Source organism: Acomys russatus, chromosome 32 (genome assembly GCF_903995435.1).
Source record: "Acomys russatus chromosome 32, mAcoRus1.1, whole genome shotgun sequence".
NCBI classification, from domain to species: Eukaryota; Metazoa; Chordata; class Mammalia; order Rodentia; family Muridae; genus Acomys; species Acomys russatus.
The window spans coordinates 21,994,804-22,012,421 of NC_067168.1; the positions used below are offsets into that span (position 1 = coordinate 21,994,804).

The following is a 17,618-nucleotide window of genomic DNA, read 5'->3' on the forward strand; positions in this document are numbered from 1 at the left end:
CTCATCTCTTTTAATATTTCTTTATCTTCCAGTTTTAGAAGTTTGACTGTGGTTTGTTGTTCTCTAAGTTCATCCTGATTCACTGAGTTTCTTGAATTTCTGTGTAGATGTTTTTAGTCTAATTTATAGAATTCAACTGTTGTATTTTCAAACAGTCTGCTTCGTGTGTTCCCTGATCCTTTCACACATTCCTCTCATAGAATTGTTAAGACACTTTATACGTTTTTTTTTCTTATGTCACGGATGCTTTAATTTATATATCTCTTTTCACGTTCACTTCCGGTCACTTCTGCAGCATCCAGTCAGCCCTTAAGCTGATGTAGTAGGGTTTTTTTTTTTTTTTCCCTAAATATTACACACCTTTGTTCTGGAATCTCCCTTTTTTCTGTCTTTCTTTTTCTTTTTTCTTTTTTTTTTTTTTAAGGCTCGCATTTTTCTTCTGAGGTCTTCATTTTGTACTTATTACTTCAATTTATTTAAATTCTCAGCATGTTTTTTTAAAGCTCTTTTAAAGCCTTCGCCTATTAATTCTAATACCTGAGTTATTTCAAAGTTTGTTTCTATCGATTGCCAGTTTAGCTGTTTCATTATTGTTGCTCTGCAGTCTGTAACTTGCCCTATCATTATCTGCTGCCTCTTACCCAATCACTGAGTCCGGTTACATCTGTGATATCAGTCATCCCACGTGGCACACCACTTCGTATTCTGAAAGTGATTTTGCATAGGGAGTAAGAATATTGTTTTCTTTCACTTTGTCTCCAGATGTGCGCGAGGAAGGCCAAATAATGGGAGCATGAGTCCTGATGTGAGACTCTTGCCTTTAGTCGGGTGGTTGTGTTTCTGAGGGTTAATACTTGAGGGTAGCTCAAGCTGGGCTCTTGTTTTGTAAGACGCAGTCTCCATTATGGCATGTGAGTGCATATAGATGCCGGTATATTAAATGGTTAACATACCAAGTAAATGACGTTGTAAATCAGATACCAGGTTAAGAATACTGTGAAGTAAGAGTGACGACGTGGTATAAACAGCCTCTCTCATCTTTAAGTTCATCTGTCTTTTCTTTCTATTTATTTATTTATTTATTTATTTTTTTATTTTATTTTGGTCTTTGTTCCCAGTCTTCAGTTTATAACATGGTCATTTGGGCCCATACTTAGTTTTTTTGTTTTTTGTTTGTTTTTTTTTTTTTTAATAGACTGTTAAGAGGGGAGATAAATCCAATAACCGATAAGTTATTTGGTTAAAAAAAAACTTTGCAAAGAACTATACAAATGCAAGAGTCATCATTTCTTATATTTTTCAGTTCCTATGAGCACCTTTTATATCTAGAATTCACAATAGAATATGTGCTAGTTAATGTTCATTATCTGCTGCTACATACTGGCTTAAAACAACACCTATTTATTAGCTCAAGGGTTTTATGGGTCAAGAATTTGAAAGGAACTTACCTGAGTGTTTCCACTCAGGGTCTCCCATGAGGTTCCAGACAGGCTGTCAGCTGGAGTGACTGTATCTGGAAGACATGTATAGATGCAGAGACTCTATGTTGGCAGACGCCCTCAGTCTCTTTTTAGCCATAGAAGACTCTGTGGAGACACACAGAGCACTCCACAGACCTGCCATCACGCCATCACTAAGAAGCCAGCTTCTCCAAGCAGGCAGTCCAAGAAAGAAAGGAAAGAAGTAGTCCAGGTGCCTTTTGGTGACTTAATCTAGTGCACAATATGACATCACATCACTTGTATACTACATTTTATTCACTAGATTTGAGTTTTCAGTACATCCTACACACTGTGCTTGAAGGAAATTGGGCTCTATTCTTTGTTTTGGTTTTGTCAGAACAACTCAGCAAAATAAAATTCAGGTTTATTGTTGGACGTTGTTTCACAATACATCAAACAGGCCAAAAATAGATAAATAAATAAATAAACAAACAGCAACTTCATAGACAAAAGAAAGGGAAATGAAATCTTTTCTCTTTGGCCATCTCAGACAAACCAATTGCTTGTAGTACAGCTAAGGACATACACAAAAAAAGGTACTGGAATGCTCGCAAAAGGTTGTTATTGTTACTGTTGTTTTATAAGGGTTTTTCCCTTTCCTTTGGCATTATAATGAGCATGGTCACACCACAAGTAAAGTCAGAAATTGGACAGAGAGCACTCTGAAGGCTAGTTTGGTACCCCTTATCACTAAAAATGGCTGGCCCCTAATATGTACAAAAATATAAAGTGTAAATACAAATACAAAATTTCCTTTTAAAGTATTTTTAAGAAAGAAAAAAAAAAAAAAAAAAAAGCAGGGCCTGGGAAGTTTTGGTTCTCTTTTCCTCCTCTGTTGCAAATTCATGTTGTGGTTTTGCTGGGGTGGTGGAGAGCGCCTGTCATTTGTGGGTGGCATGCCCGCTGAGGGGCGGGAGGAGCCTGCTTCTGTATTTAAAAGTGACCAAGTTTAAAATCTGAAACGGGAAGTGGAGGGCAAATAGGTCACAGTGGCCTTAAGTTTAGCTTTTGCTTTGCGCTGTCTTGTCATCCTCACCAGTCTTCTGCTTCTTGGTGTCAACATCGTCATCCTCAGCATCGTCAGCTTCCCACTAGCCCGTAGGAGGTGCAGTTCTCTCATCCTCATCTCCGTCCTCTTCCTCACCGTCACCTTCTTCTTCCTCTACTTCATTGTCAGCCTCCTGCTCCTCATTTTCCTCATTAGCATCCCTATTGGCAGGTGTGCCTCTTCCATTTTCTGCCTCCTCCTCAACTTCCTCCTCCTCCTTCAAAGTCCTTGGTGGTGATCTCAGAGCTGGTGTCCACTGCTGCGTCTGACATGGTAGGGCACGCCAGTGGTCCGAGGCAGTGACAGAGAAAGAAATGGAGTTTACGGACTCTAGCAAGAAAGCTGCCGGAGTCCGCTGTGGTGGTGAAGGAGGAGGCAAGTGACAAAGGTGGCTGCAGCGAAGGAGCATGGAGAAGGACCCAGGAACAATGCAAAGATGGCTTCTCAGAGCAGCCAGTCTAGGCTCTATCTTTTAAAGGGAGTAGAATCAAAGAATTTGTAGATGTCTATTTAAAAACCAATCTCACATTTTCCTGAGGCAAACAATTTATCTTAGCTGTATGAATGTACATCTGTTACCAGCCCAGGTTGTATGGACCAGTCCCATTCCTTGGTAGCTAGCCCTAGAGCTGGTCCATCGACTAGTACAGGCTCCCTGTGGGTATCTGAAGATACCTGGAAGGCATCTCACGAGTTTTGCCCATCTTTTGATAGTTACTTGCCTTCATGTTTTCTTCTTACACGTACATTTCTTGACTGCCTCCTTTGGCAGATTTAAGAATTCATTTGGGTTCAGGAAAGGTGAAGACATTTGCATAAAGTGTTTCTATGTGGGGACTAAAAATTGATGGCTGACCTTTTAAAGGGTAACTTCAAAACCTTCCCGTTTGCCCTTCGGTTGTGCTGATTACCCCTTCAGACACTTTCCCTTTTAGACCACAAAACTTGGTTCTCTCCTTGGTGCTTAGTAAGCCAAAGCATATATTTGAGATTACCCCATAAAAGTCTCCATTCCGGAGGGAAGTGATAAGGCAAAATACCAAAGGCCAATTCCGTTTACATGGACCATCCGAAAAGCAACTTGGGAACCCAGAAGGGGGCCTCACAGCATTGTTGAAATAGCTTCAGAACCCTTATAATAATCACTCCACTTAACTTCTGCTGCTATTAGCATTGAGTATGAAATACTGAGACATGGAAAGCAAAGCGTTCTTTCACATGGCTCATCCGAAGTGAGGAGCAGCCCATGTGCGTACCCACTGCAGACTTCCCAGTCCAGTTGGCCAAGGCATTCTTTGCATAGCAGTGGTGGAAAGCCTTGACATTTGCGTGGTGCTTTTCGTCTAAGCCCACGCAGCACACAGTTCTCTCTCAGCTTTTGTAGATTTCTCACCAGAGCTGTTGGCTTTGCCCTCACCGGTCCAAATAAATTCAAAATAAAGAAGGCCGTCATATGTGAAGGGCTCGGTGAAAAGAAAACGACCCACTTCCTGCTGTGCTCAGTCGTTTCCCAGTCTCTACTCCACTCCCTTGTTCAAAGGGGGTGGGTGGTGGGGGAGGGGGAAAGAAAGATCAGATTGCCTGGCCATTTACATGTTCCCAGAAATAGAAGATAATAAAGGGGCCAGAAATTCCATATACATCCATCATTCTGCTTCTTAGATGTAGCAAGGCAAATAAAAGGTACAATTCAGCACTCTTGAATTTCCAGTTCCCATGCCGAGCAGGGAAACCTGAGGCTCCGAGTTCGTGAGTGTATCATTGTTATTGAGTGGAAGAAAGTCCAAATCTTGGTCTTGGGAACATTTAAGAATTCATCTGGGAATAGGAAAGGTGAGGATATGTTGTATCCTGTGCTTGTTCTAAAATGCGTATCACTTCTCCGGAGTAAAGAAACTTAACAGAGAATAACTATTGCTAGTGATAAAGAAAAACACCATAGAACTGTAGATCCTCCTCCCGATGCTGCTCACATCCATTGTCTTTGAAGCATGTGTCGGTCCCTGTTTTAGAGTAACATAGATAGATTGATGCCCCTCCTGGTCCTCTGCATATTGGGACCCTCCCAGGAGCATCAGATACCTTCCCCACTCCGGTGTGACTGCAAAGGCTGGCCTTCCCTTCTCTTTAGCCCCCACTGAACAAGCGGAACGCACACTGGACTAACTAACTCATTTATTTCTACTCATTTATTAATGGCCTTTCATAACCAAGTTATGAAGCCATCAATAACTCCAGAGAAATAAATGAATGGATCCAGAACTGAGCCAACAGACGCTTAAGATACACATTGAAATTTTTAACTAGGATCAGCAAAACAGTCAATTTCTGATCATCAGTGGAATTTTTCCTACCTGGGAAAACATATTGCACTTCTGTTTCATTAGAATTAGAAGTCAGTTCTTTACAAAATTGTGAGGTGAATAGCATCTCCAGTCACGCAACTAAAATGAGGATTGTTTTTAATTATACATTGGACTCATCAGATGGCAGGAAAAAAAAATCCATAGAGGTTTTTACAGAAATATGTTTTTTTGGTTTTTGGTTTGGTTTTTGGTTTTGGTTTTTCAAGACAGAGTTTCTCTATGTTATCTTGGCCATCCTGGACTCACTTTGTAGACCAGGCTGGCCTCGAACTCACAGCGATCTGCCTGCCTCTGCTTCCCGAGTGCTGGGATTAAAGGTGTGCCACCACGCCCAGCTCAGAAATATGTTTTCTTAGGAGTGCTTTTAAGTTCCACTATTGTATTTTTTAAAAAGCAAAATGAAAAAGAGGGGGACAGAAGAAAGACAAAAGAGGAGAATTTCGAAGATCATAGAAAACCCTTAAAAAGAGTGCCCAGGAGACTAAACTTTATGTAGTTATCCCGTCTGTGTCCAGGAGCATCCCGGTACCCTGACCTTGCTTTCCTGCTCAGAGACCCTTTTTGCCATTGTTGGCTTCCTGTTTACAACACACCAGAGCTCTAGCTGGGTGAAAGCAGTCCTGCTGCTGGGGAATTTAAAGTGTGATCCAAAATGTCCCTGTCCCCAACTCTCCTTGGGTTCCTTGTCCTTAAAGCACCTGAGGTAAGCTGGGCGGTGGTGGCGCATGCCTTTAATCCCTGCACTTGGGAGGCAGAGGCAGGTGGATCGCAGTAAGTTCGAGGCCAGCCTGGTCTACAAAGTTAGTCCAGGACAGCCAAGGCTACACAGAGAAACCTTGTCTCGAAAAACCAAAACCAAAACCAAAACAAAAACAAAAATACCTGAGATACCAGGGTGAGTTGGTGTCCCTTAGGGACCTCCCCTTTAAGGAGAGGGGGAATGGAGGGAGAGAACCTGAGGGTAGAACTGGGAGTAAAGGAGGAGGGTGGGATCAGACTGTAAAGTGATTAAATAAATCAGAGATCATGTGACAAAGCATATGTTCAAGACTTGTTATCAGAATCTGTAAGGTAAAATAAATCATCTAAGATGTTGTCTGACATTGAAGGGCATGTGTTCAAGAAACATACACTGCTATTATAGTGGTCAGTAATACAAGTATAGTAATTAATGACTTTAGTTCCTTAGAGACCACTCTGATTTCCTCAACTAACTTTACAGTTAAGAAACACTGAATATGCTATAATCCCAGTATTCATGAAGCTGAGACAGATGGATGTCAAGTTTGAGGTCAGCCTATGAAGGAGTCTGAGGATGGAAGAAAGGGAGAGAGGGAAGAAGAGAGAAAAAAGATAAAACTATGAAATTAGCTGGGCAGTTGGAGTACTCCTTTAATCCCAGCACTCAGGAGGCAGAGACAGGCAGATCTCTGTGAGTTCGAGGCCAGCCTGGTCTACAAAGTTAGTTCAGGACAGCCAAGGCTACACAGAGAAACCCTATCTCAAAAACAAAAACAGACAAACAAACAAAAAAAAACAAACCTACAGAATTATGGAATTATGTTACCCGTTAGAGACTGGCTGTGCTTTCCACAGTTTAAATATGAGACGCTTGAAGGAAACTTCATCTCTGGAGACTAGCAGTTCAACTGCATCCCAGTCTCAAATCCCTGCTGTTTCTTGCTAACTGTGTAACTTTGTGCTCACGTCTTCCTTTCTCTAGGGGTCTCTAGGTCCTTGAGTGCAAAATAGCTACGACTCAACCAACCTAGATGGATTGTGGTGAAAATTGAAAAATAATGATTGGAAAAATTAATGGCTGGATAATGTGGCTAGCACACCGCCTGGAAGTTAACGAGCATCCAATAGCTAGAAACTGTCATTATTGCAAAGCTACTCAGCTGGGCTGTGGCAGCTGAGCCTCTAAACCACCCAAGCTTACCACCTCAAGTGGGGGGGGGGGGCTGGGAGATGCAATTCCAATACCTAGTGATATTTTGTAATTAGTAGGTGCTACCAGCTATGGAAATCAGCCATGCCAGTTGATGGGTAAAACCCCCAAAGTCCTTTTTTTTTTTTTTAAAGAAATGGAGAAAAGAGACAGGAAGCTCCCACATTTGGTGCAGAGCTTTCTGAGCTAGTCTGGTTCACTATGAGAAGGTTTCCTGCCATGCTGTGGGCAGTGGAGGCTCATAAACATGCCCAGGGCTGCCTCATGATGCAGAAACTGCTGTATGACTCTCTGGCACTGTTGTTAAGTGACCATGGCTACCGAGAGACACAGGGAAATGCAGGGAGACTGAGCCCAGCTGCCTACATTTCCTTTAGAGATAACTGGATAGAAATTCTAACTCTTGAGACCAGACATGGCACGGCATCATTCACAGAGCAGAGGCCTCATAACACCCACGAGAGACAATGGGGGCTCGTGGAAGAGCTGGGAATAGAAGTGGGAAACTACAGCTGAGGGAGTGTGAAAGCACGACCCTCTTGATGATTTTTTTTTCCAATGCTCATTATAAAAGGTGGTGGTACAGGTCTTTAATCCTAGCACTCAGGAGGCAGAGGCTGGTGGACCTCCATGAGTTTGGGCCAGCCTGGTCTACAGAGCAATTTCCAAGACAGCCAGTGATATATACTGAGATGCTGCCTTAAAAAAAAAAAAAAAAAAAAACTGGGCATAGTGGCACATGCCTTTAATTTTAACACTGGGCAGGCAGAGGCAGGCGATCTCTGTGAGTTTGAGGCCAGCCTGGTCTATAAAACCAGTCCAGGACAGGCAAGGCTACACAGAGAAACCCTGTCTTATAAAACCAAAAAAAAAAAAGGAGGGGTAGGGGGCCGGGACTGGGCTTTAAGAAACCTTTAAGGGAACAGTGGTATAGCTGGGAGCATCATATAGGAAGCTTTGCATTTTGAAACATTTGCGATCTAAAACAAAAGGATGATAAGTCTAAGTTTGGTTCCAGTGTGAACTGCACCGTTTACGGCAAAGGGGACTTGCTAAGTAACAATGGGACACACTTGTCTTTCTTGTATTCCTACTTCTTGGAGCTGTAGCATTCACTGGTAGACAGTTCACAGAGCAGGAAGTAGCTATTTGTTGTTCTCAATAATAGAGCCGGCTGGGGAAGAGCTACAAAGAAGTGAGATGCAACCAAATCCAAGCATCCTGGGCTTGAGGAGGGCTGCCCTTGGTGGGCCTGGTGGCTTTCCATGGTCTCCCATGCAGCATCGTCCATCAGAGCAATGCTCAGTTTATTTCTCATCAGCCAAGTCATAGCAGAGTTAGGAGTGGAAATTCTGGGTCCAGACAAAGCAGAAAGTCCTCACTAAGCCCAGTGTCAGTGGCCATCACATGAAATTGATTGGAATTTACTCTCCTTAATATGCAAAATAAAATACTCAAACATCAGAATGTTCCTGAAGAGCTATCTTGCCATAGTGCAAGTATTTCAGCACAAACCCTTTCCATTGGCTTTCTTTCTTGTGTCTCCCCTTTCACCCCGACTCTTACTCATGCCATAAAATACACTGTTTTTCTCTTTTGTCTTTATCTCCTTTTTCCTTGCTTTATGGTGCTTGGGGGGAGGGGAGGAGAAACAAGCATATCCATAGTTCATATTAGCGTCCCATCAGAAACATCTCTTTGACCTATTTCTGATCCTAACAGAAAGGTATCAAAAACCAATCAGAGGCCTTAATAGTGATCTATGAAAAAGAAAATGAGCAAAAACCAGTGTAAAATTATTAGGCTGACATTTCTCTATTAATTTCTCAATCTGTAAATAAATGCTACCCAGATTTGACTTAAGTGGACTGCAATGTGACAGCAATGTGACAGAAGTGCCATTTTCACTGACATCCAAAAGTGATATCGCTTCGTTATTTATTAAAATCGAGATGGGTAAGAAAACAAATGCTGAATTGTGCCAAACTCCCATCCACACGGAAAGACCTCAGAGCTAATTTGAAAACTCTTTCAACGTTAAGATGAGCATGCCTAGACCATGTTTTTAAGTGTTTCTTTAATAATGTAGTTGGATCAAATTTGGCTTGGCATGTATTGAAGGGGTACCATTTTCTGTGGTGTCTTTCCAGGAAGTGAATAAGTTGGACAAGAATATGACCAAGACGGAGAGTGCACAGCTCTTCAGAATATGGTATGGATTTGACCACAAGTATCCTTTCTGATAACAACCTGGCAGATCCTCCTGGGAGCAGGCTACTTTGCTCCCTCATCACGGAGGAAGAGGTCTGCATCCCGAGGAGCAAGCAAAGGTAAAGTGAATGCGCCGGCAAACTTACACCAAGGAACAACTTCAAAGTCTAGAACCACCTAGACCACTGTGAAGTGTTGAAAGGGGAAAATGGGTACCCCTGTGTTGATAAGGTTTGTCTGTGTCTGTGTGTGTGTGTGTGTGTGTATGTGTGTGTGTGTATGGTAATCTGATATTTTCTAACGTCAGGTAACAAAATCGTGCGGTCCTGAAGAACTTGTCTATTTTGTTGTTCTGTATAGAGATCTTATGGTTTAGCGAGAGCCCTGCTTTACTGCACAGTTTAAAGGCGCATTGAAGGCTTTGGCTGGTCTGAGAGGCTTGGACAGGGCCACACTGCACCCGCCTTCCGGAAGTCCACTGCGTACCTTTCTTTGTTTCCTGTGTAAAATGGTCGGGTGGGAGTAGAAACGAATGAGCTGAGGATTGGGAGTCTGCTTCATCACAGTGTAAAGTGTGGCCACTTACTGGTTCCCCCTTAGGCTAGGTAAACTCTTTCCTCTGAACAGCTTCCCCCTACCCCCTACCCCGGCCCCCATCGATGTGAGCAGAGTACCTCAGACATGCCTTGCTATGTGAGCTTGAGGGCTGAAAAGTCAGGTTGGAGTCTTTTACCCCGTAGAAACGAGCAGTCCATGGCTAATCCAGTCAAGAGCACCCTGTGGTACAAAGCATGTTGGGTCTTTGCCGTGCTGGTTTTTCCGCAATGACGAGATCCCTCTCTGTTTAGCAAGAAAAAGTCAGTCAGTCACTGGGTGATTACAACCCAAAGAAACGATTAAAGCTATGATAGAAAGTGGGGGCAGGAAAGTTAAGATGGGGAGATCTCTTTTTTTTTTTTTTTTTTTTTTTTTTGGAAGTTTGATGGAACTCAGAAAGGGAAGCTACGATGGGAAGGGCCGAGGAGCCAACAACTGTCGTAAGTTCACATCGGGGATAAAAGGAAAGCAGACCAGAGGAAGGCCTGGAAATTACAAAGGAAGATTAGAAGGAAGTGAGGAGAAGAAAACTAAAGATGCAGAGGTAAGCAAGAGCATGTTCGCGTATAAATCAGAAAACATCCCGCAGTGCGCTGGCCCCACGCAATGCTGTGGAAGGCGGAGCTTGGAACTTAGTTCTGCTTAAGCGCACATCACTCTGTGTCTGCGGCCGGATGTCTTTCCTCATGTGAGTCTTGGGTTTGTGTGTGGGCCGTTCAAGTGACCACCCTGCAAAGGGCAGTGCATCTTGGTCATTAGCAATGTCTTGTGTGCTCTGGTCTCATTAGTTACCTGCAGCCTTTCCTGCTCTCTCTAGTTTGCTCTTGGCAGGTTATGGCAGGTTTCTGCTCCGGCTGCGTTTCTCTTCTAGAAACAGGATTGACTCCTGCCAGTGATAACCAAAATTATAGAAAGGTATAAGAAATGACTGAGGCAACGACCTAATGAAATACACAGCAAGGAGACGGGAAATCAGAAACCTGGTTTAAAAAAAAAAAAAAAAAGGTTTTTTATTTTCCTCCTCCAAATTCTGAAAGTGCTGTGAGGAAGCTTTGCAGCGAAGAAAAGGAATAAAGTAGAGAAATTAACTTGGAGACAGGAAGATGAAATTTGGAGCCCACTCAAATTTTTAGCTCGGAGCGGTGGCTCTAAATTTAGATGATGTCATAGTTTTTAATCTCACTTTCCACCAAAGGTTTATTTCCATACGATTAAGGACAGCCTAGTAGAAATGAAAGCAGATTTATCCTCTCTGTAATATCTCTCTGCGTTGCAATTTGTCCTCCTGTGCATTCATTCTAGAAACCACAGTGCCGCCATCGTTGCACAAATGCATTTTCTCGTAGACAACTGGGGGGGGGGGTCTGTGCCCTAGTTAAAGCCTGAATTTTGCCTGGAGAGGAACGTGCCAACCAGCTTCAACTCTGGGACCCCTTGATATAGCTATATTTTCAGGCAAGTTATGATCTTACCACTTGCATTCACTCGGTTGGCCACTTTGAACCCTGTGGCCCTCATAGGTTGGGCCATGACAGTCATCGCCAAAATAGGGAGAGTCCCCCACAGGAGTCAGGTTGCCCAGCATGACCAAAGGAAATTATAGGGTACTGATAGGGATGGACCATAAAGTACAGGGCTATCGATACTTCATTTCTGTAAAATCCCATCATACGGTGGAAGCAGGATAAAGAATTGTTGCTCATCTTTGCAGTACTGAAGGAAGGTCCAAGCCCAGGATCTTGCACATGCTGGACATGCGATCTACCACCGAGCTATAGATCCCCAGCCCCCACTCCTCCTTGATTCATTTCTTTTTTTATTTTGAGATAGCATCTTACTAAGTTGCCCACACTGCTCTTGAACTCACTCGACACTCCAGGCATGCCTTGAGCTTGTCACCATCCTGCCTCAGCCTCTTCCTGACAGAATTGAGAAGGTAATTTGGTGATAGGACACTTGCTTAACATGAAAGATCCCAGGTTTGATTCCCTAATACCATAAAAAGAGTGTTATTGTCAAAAGAAAAAAGAATAAAGGGACCTTCAAGCACACCTGAACTAGACAGAGTTCTCCAAGGAAACAGGAACAACTGCTGAAAGTAACTTATGCATGAATGTGTGCATATATAGACCCATTTCAAGGAACTGGTTGGCAACTGGTTTGCTAACAGGTATGCAAGTTAAAGGGCTGACTCTGCCTGGAACCTGGAGCAGCTGCCACTGCCTCAGTCTTGAGGCAGAATCCTGAAGAAAAGCCTCAGTTCTGCTTTCAAGGTTATGCAACTAGTTACAGGAGCCCCACTGGATACTTCATTCAACTTAAAAATTGACTGATTATACATTCAGCCATATCTATAAAATGCTTTTGACGACAACATCTAAGCTAGGCTTTAATGACTAGTGAGGTACTCTCGTAGAAAACTAGCCATTACAGTCCCCATTCATATGCAATTGATGCCCAATGTGCAGACCCAAGGCCTATTAGGTCATCATTATTAGCAATAAAACAAACCCTGGGGCTCACATAATTTTTTTTTTGTTTTAATCTTCCATGGCATTAAGTAATCTGTATGTATATTATCATAAGTTTCCTCAAAGCTACAGTGTTGAGGGATCACACAAATGCATATTTAGTGAAGATAAGCACTAGGCAAACAGAATACAGAGGGCTTTCCACTCTGTACCTCTCTTTCCTCTTAGACTCTACAAGGTGTTGGGGGAGAGGGCAGAGAGTACCCACAAAGAGAACATTGGAGTCAAGGTTGGCCTCAGTGCAGATACCAGGGTTCTCATGTTCAGCTGTGCTGTTGGAAGGCTCGGGTGCCAAAGCTGATGATTAATGACAATTTCATTACAATTCAATGTGGCTAGCAAGTCTGAATCATGCAGCAGAAAGAAGAAATGGGGCCATAAGGGGATGATGGGAACAAACGCTACTGAGCCCCAGGGCGCTATCAGGCCCTGCGCTTTGTCACTCTGCTAACCACTCTTTTGGTTTGAATTCTTACCACCATCCTTGAGACAGGAAGCCAGGGTCCGGGATTACTTGTATGACAGACACCAGTGTAACCATTCATGTTCCACAGCTGGTAAAATTCGATTCCGTGATTCAAGCCCAGTTCTTTCCAAAGTTCATAGAGATACTTAAATGAATGTTGCTGTGAACTATTCTCTCGCTCTGCTTAAAAAACCCCCATAGCTCAATACCTTCATGAAGTTGTCCTTCAAACAAGGAGTAGTCCTGACTCCTCACTATGTCATGCGCTCACCTCTCAGATACCTGTTGACACTATTCAAGTGATTATCAGGGTCAGAGGTCAGTGCTGGTCACAAAGAGAACACCACCATGAAGGAGCCCTTAAGTTTCCGAACCATATCTTCAAAGTTTGGGATGGGACTGTAACACAACAGTAAAGCAGTCAGAATATGCGGGATCTGGGCGCAGTTCCCAGCACCATAAAACAAATCACCCATCCACGTTTCAGGAGTAGAAAGTCAAATGTGCGAGGGACTCTGAGTACTTCAGTCTCCTAAGAGAATAGACTCAGTCTAACCAAGCTCAAAGGAGGCAGAAATGCAAGCCAGACCTCAAACTTCTGGGTTCCCATACCACCCCTCCCCCCTGGGGTGGCATATCCTTCCCTAGCCAGGAGAAGACTAAAGTCACAGTTTGGTACCCTGTGCCCAGAAGGTACCAGGGCCAGCTTCTCACTGGCTCTCCCCTCAGACTGAAATGCTTCTATTCTTTTCCTCTTTCCTTCCTCTTGCCTCAAGACCCTCCTGGCTCTGTATTGGAATTAGCAAGTCCCCATATGGCATTCACTTAATTCTTCTTTCCTTTGTAATTTTCCTAGGGCAATACCTTCCAATATATCATGAGTTTTGTTTTAACTGCCTCCTCTGACAAAGATCTCTTCTTTCTGAAGATGGAGATTTGGGTCTGTTCTTGTTCTGTAGTTGTCCTTAAGGCCTAGAAGAATTCCTAGCAGAGAGGGGACATTCAATGAATGTTTGTTGAATGAATTAATGAACGAGGGAATGAATGAATGAATTTGCCAGACAAGCAGCAAACAAGCAGGAATGAATGAATGAACCAGACAAGCAGCAAACAAGCAAGGCAATATTCTCTCTCCAGGGCGCCTTCACTTTAGCATTGATATAGCAGGAAATGTCTATTAATTATCTGAAGGTTATAAAGTGAGCCTGCAAAGAGGGCAAGGCCAAGTGGATGGTTTTCATGGTTTTTATCTTGGCTGCCCCATGTAGACACTCACCCATAGCTCCCAAACCTCTGTACCTCCCTCTCTGGACACAGATAACCACTCACAGCTGACCTGGTTCCAGTTACTTTAATCGACCTCAAACTCTCTGGCTGGTTCTCGCTACCTCAGTCCCTACTGTACGTAGGGAGAAAGAAATGTGGATCTTTTGCCATTATTTTTCTACTGTAACTCCCAGAATTTTGCAAGCTTAATTTACTAGTAACTTAGTTAATAAAACAAGAGCCCAAAATTTCATGGCTAAGATTCTAGTTAAAGTTGACGTGATTATCCATTTCATACAAGGGAGGATTTTTTTTTTTTTTTTTTTTTTTTGAGGTTAAAAGCAGTCTGGCCTATTAAAAGATAAACTCAAATGACCCAGATATTATATTTTGTCACTTATATTCCACTACTCAACTGAAGCGCTGTGTTCAGCCTGGCCCAGGCTTGGAATCTGCGTCTGCTCTGCGTGGGTGGCTGAAACCATTTTATCCTACCATTTATATATTGGTTCTATTGACTAAGCCCAAAATTTTAGAATCACCTATCAACCTCACTAACAATCTCATATAATGAGCATGCTAGAAGCTAAAATTGATGCATCCTTATTCATATTTTAAGACATCGGCTAGAATTATTTGGTTAGAGTCAGAGTGTTACAGCTGGTGTGGGAATCATGCGCGCCTTCTTGATGACTGATGGTCCTGCTGGGCTGTCTGCTTCGTCGAGTCTTTTTCCATCCCATCATTTATCATGCCTCTCCTTAAGCATGTGTATATATTAGTCCTACAAAAGCGAATGACACAAGATATAAAAAATGACCTTTTCCAAAATAAAAAGGGCAGCATAAAATCATTTTGAGAACTTCCCCTGTGCCAACGTCAACCAGCATGAGAACATAGCGTGTGTGTGCCAGCATTTCACATGGTATGAAGAATACTCAGAGATAACAATGACTTGGCAAATTGACCCAGTAATACAATTCCAGAAAGCCAAGTGGGTAGAAAGAGCCTAGATCTCCCCCACTGTGGTGGTTTAAATGAAAGTGGCCCCCCTAGGCCCATAGGGAGTGGCACTATTAGGAGGCGTGGCCTTGTTGGAGTAGGTGTGGCCTTATTAGAGGAAGTGAGTCACTGAGGGTGGTCTCAAGCCAGGCCCAGTGGCTCTTGCTCTCGCTCTCTTCCTTCTACTTGCCGATGCAGATATAAACTCTTGGCTCCTTCTCAGCGCCGTGTCTGCCTGCACACTAGCATGCTTCCTGCCATGATGAAAATGGACTAAACCTCTGAACCTTTAAGCCATCTCCAATGAAATGTTTTCCTTTATAAGAGTTGCCTTGGTCATGATGTCTCTTCACAACAATAAAAGCCCCAAGACTCTCACAAAGTGCCCACCAAATGAAAGGCCCACTGCAGGATGTGTGGGTGCTGTGGCTCTTGTGTGTTCCTCCTGGGAAGATTCCCTGTCACCCTGAAATACGAGTGGTTGAGGACTCTACTCCAGGGGAAGTAAACACATAGTAAGGGGATTTAAATGAAACCATATACAAGGGGGGGCGGGGAGGGACGCTGAGAAAGAAAGGCAACTTCCCCTCTCAGAACTTGACAGAATGCTTTCTATCCCACACAGTCACGCTTATGTTAAATCCTAGGTGTGAATATTATGAGCAACAATTTCCATTCCAAATGACCGATTCCCCGCAATGCAGACTTTTCCCTAGGCTGACTGCTGGGAGCAGCCGCGAGTCATTTGTCGGAGGAGTGCTATAGCTTTAGTGAATGATTTGAGTTGGCCTCATCTAGTGTTCCAGAAAAGCAAGGACCTCTGTGTTATAAGGGAGAGCAGAGCATCCAGGGATGCAAACAGCCCAGCAGGACCATCAGTCATCTGAGGTATCCAGTGTTGCTGATGGACCTGAAGCCATCACTTCTTCAGTAGTCCACTAAAGGCTTCACCAGCCTGGGGATCGGGCTCATTTTATTTTCATTAGCAAGAAAGAAAGACAATAGAAGCTGTAATAAGCAGCACCTTAGTGAGTGCCCAGTATGTGCCAGGCAATGCTAGGCTTCAGCAGTAAACAAGGTAGGTGGGCGTGGCTGGCCCTCATGAGGTTCTGCTGTTCACCCAGTTGAAGGGAGTGTTGGCCTCAAATGTGTTTGAAATCAGTAATGAGAAATAGACTTGGGGGATGAGGGATGTGTTTACAGGAGCTATAGTTTGTGGTCACTTGTAGCTCTCATTTGCAAAGTGTTCAGATGATCCCCAGGTGGTTTCCAGAAGGACCACAATGGGTACATATCTGAGACAAGCAAAAGTGATTCTGAAGGCACTCGTGAGTATCTCCCTGGTAGTGTCCTCACAGAAGAATGCCCACAGCGTTGCGTCTGCTTCCCCGAGACAGTTGGCCAGAAGGAGCGTCCCTGTATGGAGCAGCAGTTAGGCCACTGTCCTCAAGCCCTTAGTTGGTTCCTTGGGCATTCATAGGTGCCACTGCTGCAAAAGCTTGTGATCAAATGAAAAGAAAGTAAAAGTAACTGCAAGAAAAAGTCACCTTCCTGGGCCACTGTGTTCTCATGACTTGGTGAAAGCTGCACAAGGAACTTTTAACGGGGTAACAGACTGTCGTGCTTAAGTGTGGCTCTTCCCTGCTTCCTCCTTCCATGAGATAGGGTGGAGGCATCTTACCCCTTATTTTGTCTGAATCCATGAGAAAGTTGACTAGTTATTAAAAACCTCCTACTGAAAGCAGCAACCTGCTCTCTAGTGTCACAGAATGAAAACACTCAGCAAGTGCAATTTCCTCAAGACCCTGTAGCCTAAATCCAAAGTTGGAGTAAGCTTTCCTAGAGAAAAAGTGTGACTGTAGATTTGACCCTCTGAACACCGTAGCCTCCCTCTGACCCTGTGAAAATGAGGGTCTGAGGATAGTGAGTGGGTTTTCTGGCGTGGTCCTAGGGTTCCAAATGAGCTTTAGGTGCCCTACAATGGTTTTCTCTTTTTCCCATAAGCACATTTTTAATAACGTCTCTAGTAGATAAGACTGCTTTCTCGTTTCATCTTCACTTAAAAAAAAAAATAAACATTGAGATTTATGCCACCACAAAGTCAGAACATAGCTCTTCCTTTTGTGGAAAAATGGATTCACAAATTCCTTTAAATTATGACACTAAAGCAATCTGTTTCAGACATCCTCCCATCCCTTCATTGATTCCTTCTTTGATTTATTACATAGTTGCCAAGACCCTTCCACGGGCCAGTGGCATCCTAGGCCCCAGATGCATGGCTGGACAAATTCCACAGAGCTTGCATTCTAATGTGTTTTTGTTTGAGAATTTCTGGTTTCTAGGTTTAGGAAGGCATTTCTAGAGTAAAGAAAGGCACACTCAGATGTCCCACTGTTGCTTTTTATCAAATAAAGAGGATCCGCTGTAATGCTCGGGCATTGATTCTCCGCTATGACTCACTACTTTGCCTTTTGACATAAACCAACTATGATTTGCTATTATGGCCTACCCAGGAGTAGTTATGTAATTGTTTGGTTTGGTTTGATCATTAGAAGAATTCACCTGGGCACTCGGAGTGATACTTAGTAAATGTTAGAGTTCTGTTAACTTACTATGTATTGATAGCCACAGGTCTAAAAGGACAACATCATGTGGTGCATTTAATATTTATTAGCACT

The 17,618-nt window shown here is 43.2% G+C and overlaps 1 protein-coding gene across 1 annotated transcript in view; it reads left to right on the forward strand.

Moving 5' to 3' along the window:
- Positions 1-17,618, forward strand: part of Slc9a9 (solute carrier family 9 member A9) — a 565,142-nt gene that overhangs the window by 464,774 nt on the left and 82,750 nt on the right. The window contains exon 14 of the mRNA XM_051140492.1: positions 9,014-9,097. Coding sequence (XP_050996449.1) covers positions 9,014-9,097 — 84 coding nt within the window. The remainder of the gene's footprint in view (positions 1-9,013; positions 9,098-17,618) is intronic.